We start from the raw sequence: 19,934 nt of genomic DNA, 5'->3' as shown, positions 1-19,934 counted from the left end.
TAATGCCCCATAATGACCAGCACACCATTTAGAAGGAGTGTTCACCAGAATCCCCACAGGTACCTTACACTGTCAGATGACTGAGTGAACAACATTAAACTGATCTTGCATTGATTGCAGTATCATAACAATCATTTCATATACCATACAGATGGTTAACTCACCTAATCAGCTCTTTCAAGTGACTGATAAAAACCTTTCACTGCCTACGCAATCCACTTAGATGGAGAATCTGTTCAGTGTACTGGAGCATGTCAGTATTCACATGGTGATGTATGGAACAACCTGCCAGCTCAACACAAAACAATTTCAAAACTTTCAGATGATAGTAATATACATTTCACCATCCATACCCCCCAAAGAAGATGCAAGGGGATGTTGGATGCTTTGAATCCCTCTCTTTTTGAACTTGTGTACTTATGTTTGCCTAACACATATACAGTGAGAAACATTAAATATATGTTTGGACCCTCTTTTTATTTTTGTACTTTTGCACAAAATTGTAATTGATGCATTAAATAAAATGCATTCATAAGGAGAAATGTATACAAGGATATTATATATTTATAACTGCATTCAATAAAATGAAACATGATTTCTTTGACACATACATTTTCGGTTTGTAGGAATAATACACTCGATCACCATGATTTTGATTTACCTATGGATTGTCTATTGTCAGCTTTCCACGTTATGGTTGTATGGTTGTGAGTTATGGGGTCATTAAATTCTTGTTACTCTTGAAAGAGTTCACCTAAAGTTTTTAGAATTTGTGGCTCATCTCAAAACCTCTACTCCTTCATTCACATGCTTTACGTTAAATTTGAAAGAAGTTCATTGTACATAGTTATTTATAAAACAGTTATTTCCTTTTGGCATAACCTTGCAAGCAGTATGCAGTCACGTAAACCTTTCCAGGTTCTTTATTCTTTCATGCCGATAAATATTCGAGATACTGTTAAAAAAAGCTTAAAGGAATAGCCAAACTACCTCTACATTTCTAAGTCGGTTTATATGCCAATCCTGCAATTGTTCAACTTGCCTGCTAAGCTGTGTTTTCTCAACATCCATTTGTGAAATGTTCCATATTACTTAAGATCAGTGTCAAGTTGTATAAATACTTTTACCTACACTTTTATCATTAATGTATAAAACAAAATGATAGTTCATTGCAAACATCCACTTCCTTTCCTGGGAACCCTTTATAACTTTTTGAGAAAACATTTAGTCTAATGCAGTACAAGCTGACCCCTTAATTAATGAACTTAGACTCTCCCAGTGTGTTAACAAGTCTGAAATTTGACCGATCAGTACAGAATGACTCAAACATGATTTGACAGTTTGGTACTGCTGACTGTTCATAATTCGACGGATTAGGCCATAATCGTGTATTAGACCATAAATATCTACTCACATGCTTTGCAGGATGTGAGATCACCTCATTGTTGTACTTGTCAAAGTTACTCCAAGGAGAGTATACCCCGCTGACAGTAAGTAATACCAATGAGTAAATTCCAGTTATCTTCTTCATAACAAAATCAGGAAACTACGCTTGACCCATTCAGAAAACTCATTGTACACCTACAGTGAGGTGACTCTGTTGTCTCACCAGGTTCTCCTGTTACCTCGTTTGTAACCTGTACAGGCATCTACACGGGTATTCTCCAAGAAATCACAGGGATTTTCTGAGGAATAGCCCTTGACTTTGAATTATTTTACTTTTCCAACTTTTGTAGATTGAAAGAACTCAGTCTTGCTATTACTGAATACAGTTGTAAAATATCACATTATTGAAAATTTCTAATATATTGTGCCAGTGCCTCATTTCAGACTTATAACCTTTCAAGGTTTCATTTTGTTTGAAAAATTAAGCCAGTTACAGAGGGAAATTTCCCACTGAGGCCTCCCTTTTTCAAACAAAACTTCTGAGTGGGTTTTTCCAAATTATGAATCAGTTTCCCTCTGCTATGGGCATACTTTTTCAAACAAAACTTCTACGTCACTTTGCTAAGCTATGAACCAAATGAAGATATACTTTAGATATCATTTCAGTATTTGATATTTATTGTTGAAATTATATCCCTTGATATAACTTCACTTTGCCAGTATTTACAAAATATTAAATGTCATATAAATAAAGACTTTTTTTAAGGGAAAGAGTCTGATTAATTATTTTTCATTATTCTCCTTATGGATAAATCTAGATTTAAAAACATTCATTGAGTAATCTTTCATGACTGTGGGGAATTTCATGAGAAAATCTACATCTGAACTGATAATGATGCCCTTTTTAACAGCCCGAGGGTTGCTATTTCATAAAGCACAGACAAGCGTGTAACTCAGACAAGTACAGTTGTTTGTGAAGTTTACAATGTACTTTGGGATTTCCGCTGACTCCTGCCCTGTCCCGTCAAACGCCAGACGGACACATTTATTGCAGTAGTTGCAATGTGTTGTTCTCAGTAACTGATATGAGCAGTCACTGCATACTGGGCACGGACTGTGAGTACCTGAGGTCCTAGTAAAGGATTTAATCAAATGTGAATTGTTGCCAAACTCAAGTAAAATATGGAACTTTTTTTTTCCATTTCAAGTCTGAAATTAACATAAAACATTCCAATGTCATTAAAATAATCACACCTGTTTTAAGTCATTAACATGATGAATAAGTATATTCATGATGTTTTCCTAAGCACCGGCTTGTGCACCATTTTAAATGACTTCCTAGTAATAAATATTCTCAAAATATCTGCGTTTTCTGTCCATGCTTCGTTATTCCTTACCTGATATATACTGATATGTATTTCCTTTACAAGTTAATTTAGTTCCAATTGTATCCTTTAAATAATAAACATCACTGTTTGGTTGGAGTAGGACCTAATCCCACTTTCAGCAGTATTTCATATGTAGTGGTATCCTGCTAAAATGTTAATTGGAAAGATAATGTTGAAACCAATAAAATCATAGGAAAGTAACTGTCAAGTTAAATATGTATTGGATGGTTGGTGGCTGATGGCATAAACATCAGTCCACACTGTGGGACTCATGACATGAGCATGTTGCCCCTAATTATGTTGACTTTAGTGACACACTTTGTCAGTATATAGCAGAGGCCGTATTCTACTCAAGTAGCCTCTGAACCGACCAGTCCTTGTTGTATACAATTAATGTTAATGTCAATAATGTCATACCTGTGAGTATGAGATGCCATGTTTTGAACAGTGGAAAATCCCAAGCTAGTTGTAGGAAACTGGGCATTACAGCTTTAGAATTTACGTAAGTGACATCATTACAAGCATGTTCTTCTGCTAAATTGATTCCGTATGAACCTGACCTACTCACCTTGTTTTTTTAAGTCCTGGAAAACATTGACCTATTTTCATTCACACTGTTCATGTCTGAAGTCGACTGTGTTTGTTTGGGATGTATATAATCATAATCAGGATGTTTTGCATTGAATTCTTAATATTTGAATGTGAAGTGAAGTGAAGTGGGGTTTAATATTATGCTTCGGAATATTTCACTTAAATGACGATGTACATGTGTGTGTATTTGTGACTGCTGGTACTTGCCCAGACTTAAGCTGCTAGCTCACTGAGACACCATGCTGCAGTTAAGCATGAATACCACACTTCGACACACTGACACTAAGCCAACCAGTCCTTGTTGTATGCATTTGAATGCCAAGCACCCGACAGCACCAAGTACCACCATTTAACGTCTTTTGGTATGATGAGGCTGGGCATTGAACTCATGATCTTCCACTCTGCAGGTGAATGCTCTTACCACTACACTGCAGAGGTGTCACCTTCGTCTGTGAAACAAACTGCAGCAACAACATATCAAATAGTACTTTCAATCCTGAAGTTGGCCAGCTGCAGTTGACATGCCTCTTCAAGCACAGCTGTAGCGCAAACAGGGTTGTGCAGCATAGAGAGTATGACAAGTCTTCTTATAATGTGAGCGAAGCAAGCAAGGTTCGCAACATACTTCCCTCGCTTAGGATTGAAAACTATTTTTCCTGTCAAAATACAATATCACCACCATCAAAGGTACAGTCCCATTTCCTCACTCGATTGTGCTTTCAGATTTCCTACCCCATGTTTAATAATTACTCACGTGAAATATGTTTTATTTAACATTTTATACGCCACTTGCTGTATTCAGATCATTCTTCGCCTCCATTACCCCTGCCAGCTTCCGGTTCAACAGAGTGACAGATCAAGAATAAGCAGAAATTAAAAAGAAATACTATATTGCCTAATTTTATCATAAACCTGTTGGAGTTTATTTATTTCATCAGTCGTCGCTATTGTTATAATTTTTGTAACATTTATTCTACATAAAAACATTTCTGGTGTAATGGGCGAATGAAGCAGAGGAGGTAACTGTAAGTATTTGATATGGAATAACACCCTCCTGTTACTTCACTTCGCTGAACCGTAAGCTGGAAGGCCCGGGAATGGCTCAGGCGGAAAATGGTCTGCTATACCACGAGTTGCGCTTAAAATGTTGAATAAAAAATATTTCACGTGAGTAATTGTTCAGCATGGGGTTTGAAATGTGAGAGCAAAACCCAATGAAGAAATGCCTTTGATGGTGGCGATATTTTATTTTGACATGAAAAATATTTTTGAGCAGAAGCGCGGGAAGTACGTTGCCAACCTTTGCTCGCTCGTCACTACTGTGAAGACCTGTCATATTATCTATGCTGCACAACCCTATTTCTGCTACAGTTTGCCTGTGTTTCAAGGTACACATTCGTACTAAGAGTGGAGCTTTGTCATTGATTTCATTTAGTTTGCACACAGCTGCTTCATAGGATGTTTTTATGAATCCTGCTGCAACCATATTGTCAGGTTCATTGACAATTTCTACCTGTGAGATATCCTGTCGTTACTTCAAATGTCATCATGGTTGCTGTGTGATGTGCTGTATGCATGACTTTGCCAGTACTGTGAACTGAGGAGCATTATCCTTGTGATCCAAGCAGGGAATACAAACTACTGGTACATCAGGAGATAACAAACTACTGGTACATCAGGGGATGACAAACTACTGGTACATCAGGGATCACAAACTACTGGTACATCAGGAGATAATAAACTACTGGTACATCAGGGGATACAAACTACTGGTACATCAGGGGATGACAAACTACTGGTACATCAGGGGATAACAAACTACTGGTACATCAGGAGATAACAAACTACTGGTACATCAGGGATAACAAACTACTGGTACATCAGGGGATGACAAACTACTGGTACATCAGGAGATAACAAACTACTGGTACATCAGGGGATACAAACTACTGGTACATCAGGGATAACAAACTACTGGTACATCAGGAGATAACAAACTACTGGTACATCAGGGGATACAAACTACTGGTACATCAGGGGATGACAAACTACTGGTACATCAGGGGATTGCAAACTGCTGGTACATCAGGGGATAACAAACTACTGGTACATCAGGGGATAACAAACTACTGGTACATCAGGTGGTACATCAGGGGATAACAAACTACTGGTACATCATTGGATGACAAACTACTGGTACATCAGGGGATGACAAACTACTGGTACATCAGGAGAAAACAAACTACTGGTACATCAGGTGGTACATCAGGGGATAACAAACTACTGGTACATCATTGGATGACAAACTACTGGTACATCAGGGGATTGCAAACTACTGGTACATCAGGGATGACAAACTCACTGGTATATCAGGAGAAAACAAACCACTGGTACATCAGGTGGTACATCAGGGGATAACAAACTACTGGTACATCATTGGATGACAAACTACTGGTACATCAAGGGATACAAACTACTGGTACATCAGGGGATAACAAACTACTGGTACATCAGGAGATAACAAACAACTAGTACATCAGGGGATTGCAAACTACTGGTACATCAGGGATAACAAACTACTGGTACATCAGGAGATAACAAACTACTGGTACATCAGGGGATGACAAACTACTGGTACATCAGGAGATAACAAACTACTGGTACATCAGGGGATAACAACAGGAATGTACTCTGTCTACTTCTCAACTGAAAATGCTCTGTGGAATTCAATGAACTTATACATGGACGTTCGTTTGACTCTAATGTTGTGCATCTCATATTTTGCTTTTGTATATTATTATGTTTAAGACGTTTAGAGACATTTGTCACATGTGTTTTATAGGGACTCTAATGTTGTGCATCTGATATTTTGCTTTTGTATATTATTATGTTTAAGACGTTTAGAGACATTTGTAACATGTGTTTTATAGGGACTCTAATGTTGTGCATCTGATATTTTGCTTTTGTATATTATTATGTTTAAGACGTTTAGAGACATTTGTGACATGTGTTTTATAGGGACTCTAATGTTGTGCATCTGATATTTTGCTTTTGTATATTATTATGTTTAAGACGTTTAGAGACATTTGTGACATGTGTTTTATAGGGACTCTAATGTTGTGCATCTGATATTTTGCTTTTGTATATTATTATGTTTAAGACGTTTAGAGACATTTGTAACATGTGTTTTATAGGGACTCTAATGTTGTGCATCTGATATTTTGCTTTTGTATATTATTATGTTTAAGACGTTTAGAGACTTTTGTAACATGTGTTTTATAGGGACTCTGAAGGTGTGCATCTCATATTTGATTTTGTATTTTATTTATTGTTTTTCAATTTTAATGCCATTTGAACTTACATAAATTTTGTTGAATGTCTCTCTGAATATAGTATAATAGAGAGTGAACAACAAAAGCTACTCAGCAGAATTGATTGAGCTTCTACATGTGTTTTCTTGGGACTCTAAAGGTGTGCATTCCATACATTGTTCATCCAAATTTGTCACTTCTGCAGATGTTTGAACTTAGTTGAATTTGGTTCTATTCATCCCGTTTGGTGCCATACAACAGGGGTTGTACTTTATCCACTTCACCTCTAAAACTACTGCCCAAAACTCAGTCAGCTTTCATACGTCTTTTATAGAGACACTAAAGGTGTGCATCTCTTATTTTGTTTTTGTATTTTATAGGTTTCTTTTGTATGTTTAGAGACATTTGAACTTTTGATAAATTTTGTGGAAATTGAAAGTCTCTTTGATGATAGTGAAATAGGAGATTAAGTCTATCCATTTCTCCACAAAAACTGCTCAACAGATGTTTATTGAATTTGTTTAGTAGAAATTAATCACCAGAGCACTCTCAGTGTGGGTAAGCTTCCTGCCGCAGGGTGAAGGGTGGGCTGTCCCTGGACACGCAATTTTGTCTTGTTTGTTCCTGAGTTGTTCAGAAAATGTTTTCTGCTTTTGGAGATATTTTGTATTTTAGCCTTTAACAATTGGACCACATAAACCTCTTGTATCTAGTATTCAATCATTTGTTTCCAAATGTCATGACATTTGGTAGGTGTGCTGTTGGCAGCAAGGCTTAACATATATCTGCAGCTTTTTGACCATTATTTCGTCTTGCAGTTTGACCGTGTTGTTAAATTTACTTGAAGCATTTCCTCCCACATCTTGTCAGAATTCACAGAACAAACAAAGAACCTGTATTTCTGCTTTCATTTATCCTTTGCATCGGTTCACGGAAAGGTGCATTGTTAATATCTGAGATTCTAGTCTGAAGATAGTCTAGACTGCCAGCTATATTTGAGCATTTGTTTTGTCTTTACGATGTTACAGTTTTACAGGACAAATTTTATGGATATCAACTTATTGAGTTTATTTTCACGACGTTTCGGGGGTTATCCTAGCCCCCTCATCAGGTTGAGCTGAACTGAACAGTAAGGCTAACTGCTAACTCTGCTCATGACCTCACTATGCTTATGACGTCACAATGCTATGACAGCTTGATACCAGTAGGTAACAGGAATACTAGATGACAACAAAATAGAATTAGTAGTGAATGGTTACAACTAACATGATTCATGGAATGAATACATCTTATTTTGTATATATAGTAGTGTTTTTGGATTAAATTAAAAATGACAGATCATTACTATACCAAATTGTAAGTTTGGACATGTACAAAGTTTTTTTGATAAATGTACTGTATGTATAGCATGTAAAGTAATACTATTAACAGTACACAGAAATTATTGTTCATCTATGGGTGCCCTTGTCAGTCTTTTTGGTGATGCACCAGGCACTAGGGAGGTAAACCCCTAGATCTCTGTTGAAGAAGATTGACTCAAGAAGTTTTCTTTTTCTCCAGTTATTGATTTTAGATGCCAAGATTGAGAGTGGAGATTTAAGGTCAGATTTTTCAACTGAAGTTTTGTGTTCCTTTAGCCTAATGTTGAAAGGCCGGCAAGTTTCAATAAAATTCCATCTGAAAGTGTTTCATCAGAACTTGTACACTGACTTGTATGTGTAAACAATTACTTAAAAATAATAATGATATGTAGACACACTTTCACCTTGCTTCTGGCTTATGTTTTCCAAACTAAAATTACAGTGGTGTATGACTACAGATAGATTGCTTACTCTAGATATGACAACAGACTGTCTCTGGCTCTTTGAATGTGCATAAAACATTTTTGTGTTCTCTTGAAAAAGTTTACTTTTGCTATATTTACCTTAGTATTTTTCAGTTTTCAGGTCTCCTTAAGTCAAGATGGCTGACGGCACAGTGAAGGCGAAAAAGAAAGTGGTGCTTGCATACAGTGGAGGTCTAGACACATCCTGTATCTTGTCTTGGCTGATAGATGAGGGATACGAGGTCATTGCATACTTGGTGAGTAACAGACCATTTGGCTGATAGAGGTCAGTAACAGACCATTGGCTGATAGAGGTTGTCATTGCATACTTGGTGAGTAACAGACCATTTGGCTGATAGAGGTTGTCATTGCATACTTGGTGAGTAACAGACCATTTGGCTGATAGAGGTTGTCATTGCATACTTGGTGAGTAACAGACCATTTGGCTGATAGAGGTTGTCATTGCATATTTGGTGAGTAACAGACCATTTGGCTGATAGAGGTTGTCACTGCATACTTGGTGAGTAACAGACCGTTTGGCTGATAGAGGTTGTCATTGCATACTTGGTGAGTAACAGACCATTTGGCTGATAGAGTGTGTCATTGCATACTTGGTGAGTAACAGACCATTTGGCTGATAGAGGTTGTCATTGCATACTTGGTGAGTAACAGACCATTTGGCTGATAGAGTTTGTCATTGCATACTTGGTGAGTAACAGACCATTTGGCTGATAGAGGTTGTCAGTAACAGACAATTTGGCTGATAGAGGTTGTCATTGCATACTTGGTGAGTAACAGATCATTTGGCTGATAGAGGTTGTCAGTAACAGACCATTTGGCTGATAGAGGTTGTCATTGCATACTTGGTGAGTAACAGACCCTTTGGCTGATAGAGGTTGTCAGTTACAGACCATTTGGCTGATAGAGGTTGTCATTGCATACATGGTGAGTTACAGACCATCTGACTGATAGAGGTGGTCATAGCATACTTGGTGAGTAACAGCCTGCAAGATAAGGGATATAATGTCATAGCATACTGAGTCAAGTAAAAGATCACTTGGTAGATAGATTGATAGAAAAATGCACGGTTTTTGTTCACAGGCCAACATAGGCCAGGATGAAGACTTTGAAGCCGTGAAAGCTAAAGCCATCAAGTTTGGAGCTTCAAAGGTAAACACCCTTTTCCAGATTCCACGGACATTTAATGTATTTGATTATGCCTTCTGTGCAGAAAATCTGCAGAAACTACTGAAAGTTAAATGTCCACTTAGGAACTAATCTAACCACAGGCATCTTGCTAATTGTGACCAGGATTTCGTTGCCTTTGTTTTCATGAGATGGTGAGTGATTCCAGACGGGATAAGTATAGTTCACTGAACTGTTCATGAATGTAATTTTCCAACTGTAGACTGGTTTCTGCAGTTGGTATGTCACTTCTGTACAATAGTGTCATGCCTGGTTTACGATTAATGGTAACAATCAGGCTATTGTCAAACAGGTATATTTCAAGTACAACACCATGTGTTTGTCTTGTTTGAATGTCAAGGGGTTGTTGTGCAAAGGGTTGATGTAAAGAGTGGTTGTATTCATCTTTATGTTATACTTCTGCAGGATGTTTGATTGCTTTTGTGGTTCATTCTCTGAAGTGTTTCTCAATCTTATGTGCTTAAATTATGTAATTATGTATATTTCATTGGAGTGATACTTTTCGTGAGTGAGTGAGTGCATGAGTGAGTTTAGTTTTATGCTGCACTCTGCAGTATTCCAGCTATATGGTGGAGGTCTGTATTTAATCAAGTCTGGACCAGACAATCCAGTGATTAACAGCATGGGCATCGATCTACGTAATTGGGAACTAATGACATGTGTCAACCAAGTCAGCGAGCGTGTCCACCAAATCCTGTCAAGTGCCTCATATGATTCTTTTCAAACAAGTAGTAGGTACACCCATACTAATGTTAAGCACAAAGATCTTCTTGTCATCTAAGTACTGGGTACACCCATACTAATGTTAAGCATGATGATCTTCTTGTCATACGAGTATTGTGTACACCCATACTGATGTTAAGCACAAAGACCTTCTTGTCATACAAGTACTGGATTCTTCAGCGGGATGTCCAGTGAGGTCAATCTGTGGCCTTATTTTGTATGTACACAGCGTCTTCTTAACTGGACACTGTTCACCTCCATGTCACAACTCTGCAGCACTGGCCTGAGCTGGCAGTGTAAGGCTATGTGGGAAGTTTCCGGGTAATCATTATTTTCATATTGCTAGAGACTTCTCAGGCCACAGTCATATAATCACTTACTGTCAAACAGAAATTCTTTCATGACAATAACATGGTCAAATCACATTACTTGGATTAATGAAATCAGTGTCTATTTGCATTAAGTGGATACTGGTGTCAATTGGCTTGGCTTTACTATGTGACTCTCATAGGAAGGAGAACTTAGTGTGGGCCAGGAGGCCCAGCAAATCCCTCATCTGGCGGAGGATCAATACACAAGCTAATTTCATTTCATAGTTGGTGACTGTGACTGAAATAGACTTCCTAGCGCGTTCAACAGCTGATGGTGGTATTACAAGGGCAATTATTTGTCCGTGACATAGCACTGGCAACCTTCATGTCTGGTGACTTTCTGTTGAGGGTGATACTGGGCTCCGTCATAGTGTTCCATACAATTTTCTCTTATGCTACTGAATATCTCAAATGTAAACATGTATCCAGTTTGCTGAATGTGTAAGTGGGCTGTTGAGCTGTTTCACACAAGTATATGTTCATATAACAGTCCACATATCAAGTAGCGGTTGACGGCAGTCTGCTAGCTCATCGGAGAAGTTGCATGTTGGCCAGGACACTCAATTGGGAGAAAAGAACAAAACAAAGAAAGTGGCTTGTGCTAGATAACTTGACACTGTGGTAACATGTTCATCACCTGATTCCTCATATATCTACTAGGGTCTTGTACTTTGTATATATACTTCACAGAGCTTACCAAGCAGCTTGGGTCAGGCAAAATTAAAATAGAAACAAATAAGTGGTGCTTATCTTAATTAGCATGCAGAAATCTGAGGTGGCTTGTTTCATTTAACAAAAAAAAAATCCAAGCAAAGTTTGCTTCTACTGTAATCGGATGTTTAATATTTGTATCCCCCCGGCACTATAATAGTCGATGGGATATAGTCGACGCATCGTCTGTCCATCCATCCGTAATGATTTTGTTTCCGGAGCATAACTCAGAAACCGTTCAATATTTTTAGACCAAACTTGATAGATATAATAATCTCAACCTATATTTGTGCCTGTGTTTACACAGTTTTGGCATTTTTATTTTTTTAATTTTTCCATGGAACATTTTGGTATTAGTCTAATGGTGGGGTGGACTTTGTTTCCGGAGCAGAACTCAGAAACTTCTCAATATCCGTCAGTAGAACTTGGTAGATATGTGTGGCAGACCCCAAAGTGGTGCCTTTTGGTATTTATAGGTTTTTGTGATTTATTATTTTGTCGTTTTCATGAACACGTTGCGGACTTCGTTTCCGAAGCACAACTCAAAAACCATTTCATATTTTTCAAAAGATCTTGGGAGATATATGATCTTGACAGATCTTGAAATGGTGACTTTTTCTGATTACAGATATATGCCATTTATATTTTTCATGAATTCCATGGAAACAATTCAGACATAGTCTAAAAACATAATAAGTTACTGTCAGATGATTTGTCCATTCAAATATGTGGGGGTTTGGGGGATATGTCATCTTCTGATGACTCTTGTTACTGTTTGATGTTCATATGTTCACTGAAACAGCTTGTTGTGCTTTATGAATGCCACTGTCTAAACTTATTCATCAGTTATACTGTTGTTTTCAAGTCTCACATCTCAGATCCAACCATGGAGCGATGCTTATAGAAGGCAAATAAGAATATATTTTGAAATATTTGGTTTGCTTCTCAAGCCTTTTGGTTTTGGGCAGTTAAACCTGTGAAATATTAGCATCAGCTAGCTGTTTGCCAGATACATCAGGTAACACTGTATCATGAATATGTCAACCAGCTACATCATCTAGCAGTGTATCATGTATGTCTCTACCAGATACATCATCTAGCAGTGTATCATGTATGTGTTGACCAGATACATCATCTAGCAGTGTATCATGTATGTGTTGACCAGATACATCATCTAGCAGTGTATCATGTATGTCTCTACCAGATTCATCATCTAGCAGTGTATCTTGTATGTGTTGACTAGATACATCATCTAGCAGTGCATCGTGTATGTGTCAGTGAGATAAATCAGTTAACAGCGTATCCTGTACATGTTGACCAGATACATCATCTAGCAGTGCATCATATATGTGTCTACCAGCTACATCATCTAGCAGTGTATCATATATGTGTTGACCAGATACATCATCTAGCAGTGTATCATGTATGTGTCAACCAGATACATAATCTAGCAATGCATCATGTATGTGTTGGCCAGATACATCATTTAGCAGTGTATCATGTATGTGTTGGCCAGATACATCATCTAGCAGTGTATCATGTGTATGTGTTGACCAGATACATCATCTAGCAGTGTATCATGTATGTGTTGACCAGATACATCATCTAGCAGTGTATCATGTATGTCTCTGCCAGATACATCATCTAGCAGTGTATCATGTATGTCTCTACCAGATACATCATCCAGCAGTGTATCATGTATGTCTCTACCAGATACATCATCTAGCAGTGTATCATGTATGTCTCTACCAGATACATCATCCAGCAGTGTATCATGTATGTCTCTACCAGATACATCATCTAGCAGTGTATCATGTATGTCTCTACCAGATACATCATCCAGCAGTGTATCATGTATGTGTTGACTAGATACATCATCTAGCAGTGTATCATGTGTATGTGTTGACCAGATACATCATCTAGCAGTGTATCATGTATGTGTTTGTCAGATACATCATCTAGCAGTGTATCATGTATGTGTTGACCAGATACATCATCTAGCAGTGTATCATGTATGTCTCTACCAGATACATCATCTAGCAGTGTATCATATTTGTGTTGACCAGATACATCATCTAGCAGTGTATCATGTATGTGTTGACCAGATACATCATCTAGCAGTGTATCATGTATGTGTTGACCAGATACATCATCTAGCAGTGTATCATGTATGTGTTGACTAGATACATCATCTAGCAGTGTATCATGTATGTGTTGACTAGATACATCATCTAGCAGTGTATCATGTGTATGTGTTGACCAGATACATCATCTAGCAGTGTATCTTGTATGTGTTTGTCAGATACATCATCTAGCAGTGCATCGTGTATGTGTCAGTGAGATAAATCAGTTAACAGCGTATCCTGTACATGTTGACCAGATACATCATCTAGCAGTGCATCATATATGTGTCTACCAGATACATCATCTAGCAGTGTATCATGTATGTGTTGACCAGATACATCATCTAGCAGTGTATCATGTATGTGTTGACCAGATACATCATCTAGCAGTGTATCTTGTATGTGTTGACTAGATACATCATCTAGCAGTGTATCATGTATGTGTTGACCAAATACATCATCTAGCAGTGTATCATGTATGTGTTGACTAGATACATCATCTAGCAGTGTATCTTGTATGTGTTTGTCAGATACATCATCTAGCACTGTATCATGTATGTCTTTGTCAGATACATCATCTAGCAGTGTATCGTGTATGTCTCTACCAGCTACATCATCTAGCAGTGTATCATGTATGTCTCTACCAGATACATCATCTAGCAGTGTATCATGTATGTGTTGACCAGATACATCATCTAGCAGTGTATCATGTATGTGTTGACCAGATACATCATCTAGCAGTGTATCATGTATGTGTTGACCAGATACATCATCTAGCAGTGTATCATGTATGTGTCAACCATATAATTAAGTTAGTAGTGTATCATGTGTGTGTGGGCCAGATATTTCAGCTAGTAGTGTTCCATGTATGTGTTGACCAGATAGATGAGCTAGCCATGTCCATATAGATACATCATCCAGCAGTGTATCATGTATGTGTTGACCAGATACATCATCTAGCAGTGTATCATGTATGTGTTGACCAGATACATCATCTAGCAGTGTATCATGTATGTGTCAACCATATAATTAAGTTAGTAGTGTATCATGTGTGTGTGGGCCAGATATTTCAGCTAGTAGTGTTCCATGTATGTGTTGACCAGATAGATGAGCTAGCCATGTCCATATAGATACATCATCCAGCAGTGTATCATGTATGTGTTGACCAGATACATCATCTAGCAGTGTATCATGTATGTGTTGACCAGATACATCATCTAGCAGTGTATCATTTATGTGTCAACCATATATTTAAGTTAGTAGTGTATCATGTGTGTGTGGGCCAGATATTTCAGCTAGTAGTGTTCCATGTATGTGTTGACCAGATAGATGAGCTAGCCATGTCCATATAGATACATCATCTAGCAGTGTATCATGTATGTCTCTACCAGATACATCATCCAGCAGTGTATCATGTATGTCTCTACCAGATACATCATCTAGCAGTGTATCATGTATGTCTCTACCAGATACATCATCTAGCAGTGTATCATGTATGTGTCAACCATATAATTAAGTTAGTAGTGTATCATGTGTGTGTGGGCCAGATATTTCAGCTAGTAGTGTTCCATGTATGTGTTGACCAGATAGATGAGCTAGCCATGTCCATATAGATACATCATCCAGCAGTGTATCATGTATGTCTCTACCAGATACATCATCTAGCAGTGTATCATGTATGTCTCTACCAGATACATCATCTAGCAGTGTATCATGTATGTCTCTACCAGATACATCATCCAGCAGTGTATCATGTATGTCTCTACCAGATACATCATCTAGCAGTGTATCATGTATGTCTCTACCAGATACATCATCTAGCAGTGTATCATGTATGTCTCTACCAGATACATCATCTAGCAGTGTATCATGTATGTCTCTACCAGATACATCATCTAGCAGTGTATCATGTATGTCTCTACCAGATACATCATCTAGCAGTGTATCATGTATGTCTCTACCAGATACATCATCTAGCAGTGTATCATGTATGTCTCTACCAGATACATCATCTAGCAGTGTATCATGTATGTCTCTACCAGATACATCATCCAGCAGTGTATCATGTATGTCTCTACCAGATACATCATCTAGCAGTGTATCATGTATGTCTCTACCAGATACATCATCCAGCAGTGTATCATGTATGTCTCTACCAGATACATCATCCAGCAGTGTATCATGTATGTCTCTACCAGATACATCATCTAGCAGTGTATCATGTTTCATGCAGGTGACATCCCTATAGATGATGCCACAAATTTTCTTGCATCCCAGGAAAATACATGGCTGAAACATATATATTTCCTATATTTCCCCAGTTGTTTACATCACTAAAAGCAGCATGTCAATATATTGCTATTGAAAGACAAAATTCTGCCTTATCTGCAAATTTTTGTAAGTCAAGCTCCATGGACTTTAAATCTCATGTTCCTGTGGCAGATTGCACAACTCACTATTGACTCTCCGTGATGATGATCACATCACCCCTTTTGCCTTGAAATGGACCTTTGTTGCCAGAGAATGGATCCATATATGAATTCATAAATATCATGCTTTTACAAGTCCAGACATCCTAGCTCTTTGTCATTTCATAAAGCTGGTCTTATACAGGGGCTTATAGTTATATTCTAATCATTCACTGCAGCAACTGGTGTCCTATGTCTATAGAGAGCCAGGTATCTTTTCCTCAAATGTTCAATCGAAATGGCTACTTGACCGAGAAGGAAAGTATGGCCACAGCTATGTGAGCATGGAGAAATAGTGAATTTTTGGGGGGGTCATTTTGTAAGTACAACTCTCTGTCCAACTTGTTAAGTAGTAATACACTTTTAAATCATGCAAAATTATGGCTTTGAAAGAATGTACATCATACTAGCAAGTTAATGATGAAACTTGTGTCATGTCAACAAAATCTTTTAGCTCATCTTTTTTTTTGTAATCTTTTGATTAGTTGCTACAGTAAAATTTCAGGATTGTGAATTTCTTTGTGGGCTAGTAAATGCAGGCAAAGTTAACCCAACAGGCTAACAAAATTTGGAAACTATTCCACACACTGGCTGTGTTCCTTGCTTTGTAAGGCAACTGTCTAGAGGTGATTTTCAGAACCCTTCAGTAAAAGTCAGACGTACTGATGAGAAATGTTTTATGGGAGATGCTGGTATTTAACTTCCGGTTGATGATGAAGTATCCTTTGGTAAGGTATTTTTGTCACACAGTTGCACTTCTGTATGTGGCTTGAAGAAAGTCACAACCAGATCTTACTGGATTAGGAATTAGTAGAAAATGTTCAGGATTTTGATATTTGTTGTAGGTTGACTAAAATTTGTATTTTTTCTTGAAAGGTTCAGTGAATTCTTTCACTTGTCTTACTTTAGAAACTTTAAAACAAAAAATATTGTTGTCACTGTCACTTGTTGAGAAACAAATTTGTCTTACAAATGGTGATTTGAGATGGTTAAATTTGATTCCTAATTTGATACTGTTTGGCGAACATAGTGTTGCTGCTATGCCATGAAGAATGATTATTCTTGGTTCTTGTTCTTGTTCTCACTGCACTCAAAGTATTCCAGCTTATAAACTCACTGTGCTCTGTAAATAATCAAGTTAGGACCAGTTATCAACAGCATGAACATCGACCTACACAATTGGAATAAGATGATGTGTCAGATAAGTCAGCAAGAGTGACCACCCAATCCATCGCTTCTTAAGACAAGCATAATTGTAACCCTGACCTTCACAGTTCCCATGAAAAATATACAATCATATCTTGGTGGAAAAAAAATGTTGTATCTGGGTGCAGTAGTGCAGTTGTGCATTGTTGCGTTTGAGTGGAAATGTCTCTGATCTCATGTTTGAATGGTAGCTGTCATTATCCACATATATGTTGCTATACTTTCAGATGATATGTCCTGATCTACAGAAAGAGTTTGTTGAGGAATTTATCTGGCCGGCCATAAGAGCTAATGCTCTCTATGAGGACCGCTACCTCTTGGGTACTTCTTTAGCTCGGCCACTTATTGCCCGGTAAGTTAAACCACACACCTGCTCTTCAGATAGCCAAGAGATATTACATCCACCTGCTGGGTACTGCACATATTGTGTCCTTGAATTATCTTCTTACATAGTTGACTCATGTTTATGAACACAAGAATGATACAGTCTCTGTCATCGTACTCTATGAGCTGTGTTTCATCTACACACATGTATATCCTGTCTCTCTATCACACACTGTAGTGCTATGGTGAAGATTGCCATAGAAGAGGGTGCCCAGTATGTAGCCCACGGAGCCACCGGTAAAGGAAATGACCAGATCAGATTTGAGCTGGGAGCCTATGCTCTTCACCCAAGCATACAGGTATGTTCCATTGACATCTAATATGTATGTCTTCTGCAAGTCAAAGAATGAAAATTTTTAATTCATGATTTCTCACTCTAGAATATGTTAAATGTTGTAAGTTTGTCTAATGTAGAGGATATTTTTTCATTCTAATTAAGTAAGACCACTACTGCCTCAAGAAGATCTGAGGATATTCCATTACTGGTCACTTCAGAATGATGTCTGATTGGTCAAAGTGTTGCTTAAATGTGAAGTCTGAACGTGTTTTCTAATCCTCCAACCACAACAACTCATGGCCTTTTGAACAACAGTTACAGTCTGTAAAAAGATGTACAGTTTAAAAGAAGAGACTTCATGGCACAGCTGTACAGTATCAGCCATCTATTAGACATTCTCAGAATGTTCTTTGGTTCCGTTTTTGATGTTTTTTAATGTATTTTGTCAAAGCATGGTCTTGGAATGTAGTCACCATTTTGAAACTATTGAATCTTATTGGCTAAGGCTAATGTCAAGTTCCTGTCAATTCACTGGTTGTTAGTTGTTTGGCATGGGTTGTTTTGACATCATCTGCAATGTGGTGTCCTCGGATCTTTTGTGTTGGAGACTGAATATTTTGATATAACAACTTTCTTGTTGTCAGGTGATATCGCCATGGCGACTGCCTGAGTTTTATAACAGGTTTGCTGGGAGGACTGACCTGTTTGACTATGCGAAGGTAATTTTGCAGTTTGGATTGGGATCTCTCACAGACATCTAAAAGCAATTTGTGTTGATTGTTCAGAATGAAATCAACATTACTTCTGTTGTTTCCCACTGTCATGTTTGTGTCTCAGGATAAACTGAGAATAGTTGTGTTGTCCTGCATATTGTCAACTCCTCTGGAAAGAAATAGAAATAGACCATTATCCTGTTTGTGTATTTGTTTCAGCAAAAAGGCATCCCATTACCTGTGACCAAGAAGAGTCCCTGGAGTATGGATGCCAACATGATGCACATAAGGTGATGGTGCTAGGGGAAGAACTGGGGACATGGGTTAGACTCTGGGTACTTCAGAGTGCTTCATCTTGACCATAGAGGTTGGGTAAGGAAGCATGGTGGTATAGACCAGTGAGTGGTGTAAGGAAGCACGGGGTAATAGACCAGTGAGTGGTGTAAGGAAGCATGGTGGTATAGACTAGTGGGTGGTGTAAGGAAGCACGGTGGTATAGCCTAGTGGGTGGTGTAAGGAAGCACAATGATATAGCCTAGTGGGTGGTGTAAGGAAGCATGGTGATATAGACTACAATCCGTTTGATTCCATTTGAGACCGATGAATTGCTTACTAACACAAAATTGAATAATTGCAACAAAACCAAATTTTGCACAGCCACATGAAATCGACAGACCAACTCTGATGATGTGTCTCATAATTTGGGACACCGGAATAAAAAAGTTGTTTAACAAACAATCATCATTTTCTTGTCACCTTTTGCTGTTTTGTACGAGAGGGGCCTCTTGCTGGTAGAACAGCCAGGTGGGCAAGGCAGCACGGGGGTATAGATTAGCAGATGGTGTCAGGATTGGGATAGGGGTATAGATCAGTGGGTGGGGTAAGAAAGTTTGGGGATATTGATTCAGTGTTGGGTAAGGATAGATTTGGATATAGATTAGCAGATGATCTAAGGAAGGACCAAGGACATACATAGTGGGTCATGTAAGTACATGCCAGAACGAAGATACTGAGTGGTGTAAGTATGTCCATTACAGGGTAGATACTGGGTGGCATAAATATGTCCCAGGATGTAGAAACTGAGTGGCGTAAGTATGTCCCAGGATGTAGAAACTGAGTGGCATAAATATGTCCCAGGATGTAGAAACTGAGTGGCGTAAGTATGTTGCAAGCCATAGATTCTGGGTGGTGTAGGATGTAGATACTGGACATGGGTGGTGTAAACATGTTCAAAGGGGTAGATACTGGGTG

At 38.1% G+C, this 19,934-nt stretch overlaps 2 protein-coding genes across 4 annotated transcripts in view; one reads left to right on the top strand and one right to left on the bottom strand.

Moving 5' to 3' along the window:
- The window catches only part of LOC137273720 (cubilin-like), a 493,514-nt gene that overhangs the window by 89,830 nt on the left and 383,750 nt on the right, over window positions 1-19,934 (bottom strand). The gene's annotated exons all lie outside the window — the stretch shown is intronic.
- The window catches only part of LOC137273719 (argininosuccinate synthase-like), a 38,555-nt gene that overhangs the window by 6,685 nt on the left and 11,936 nt on the right, over window positions 1-19,934 (top strand). Inside the window, exons 2-7 of one of the 3 annotated variants that reach the window (XM_067806522.1) lie at window positions 8,616-8,758; window positions 9,603-9,671; window positions 17,537-17,661; window positions 17,872-17,992; window positions 18,615-18,689; window positions 18,903-18,973. In XM_067806522.1, coding sequence (XP_067662623.1) covers window positions 8,639-8,758; window positions 9,603-9,671; window positions 17,537-17,661; window positions 17,872-17,992; window positions 18,615-18,689; window positions 18,903-18,973 — 581 coding nt within the window. In that variant the 5' untranslated portion in view covers window positions 8,616-8,638. Of the gene's footprint in view, window positions 1-8,615; window positions 8,759-9,358; window positions 9,368-9,602; window positions 9,672-17,536; window positions 17,662-17,871; window positions 17,993-18,614; window positions 18,690-18,902; window positions 18,974-19,934 lie in introns of those variants that run through there. The other 2 variants (XM_067806523.1, XM_067806524.1) reach the window with 2 other exon arrangements.

This window comes from Haliotis asinina, chromosome 2 (genome assembly GCF_037392515.1).
Source record: "Haliotis asinina isolate JCU_RB_2024 chromosome 2, JCU_Hal_asi_v2, whole genome shotgun sequence".
NCBI classification, from domain to species: Eukaryota; Metazoa; Mollusca; class Gastropoda; order Lepetellida; family Haliotidae; genus Haliotis; species Haliotis asinina.
Note: the sequence above shows the minus strand (reverse complement) of the source record. Positions and strands in the feature narration are given on the sequence as shown.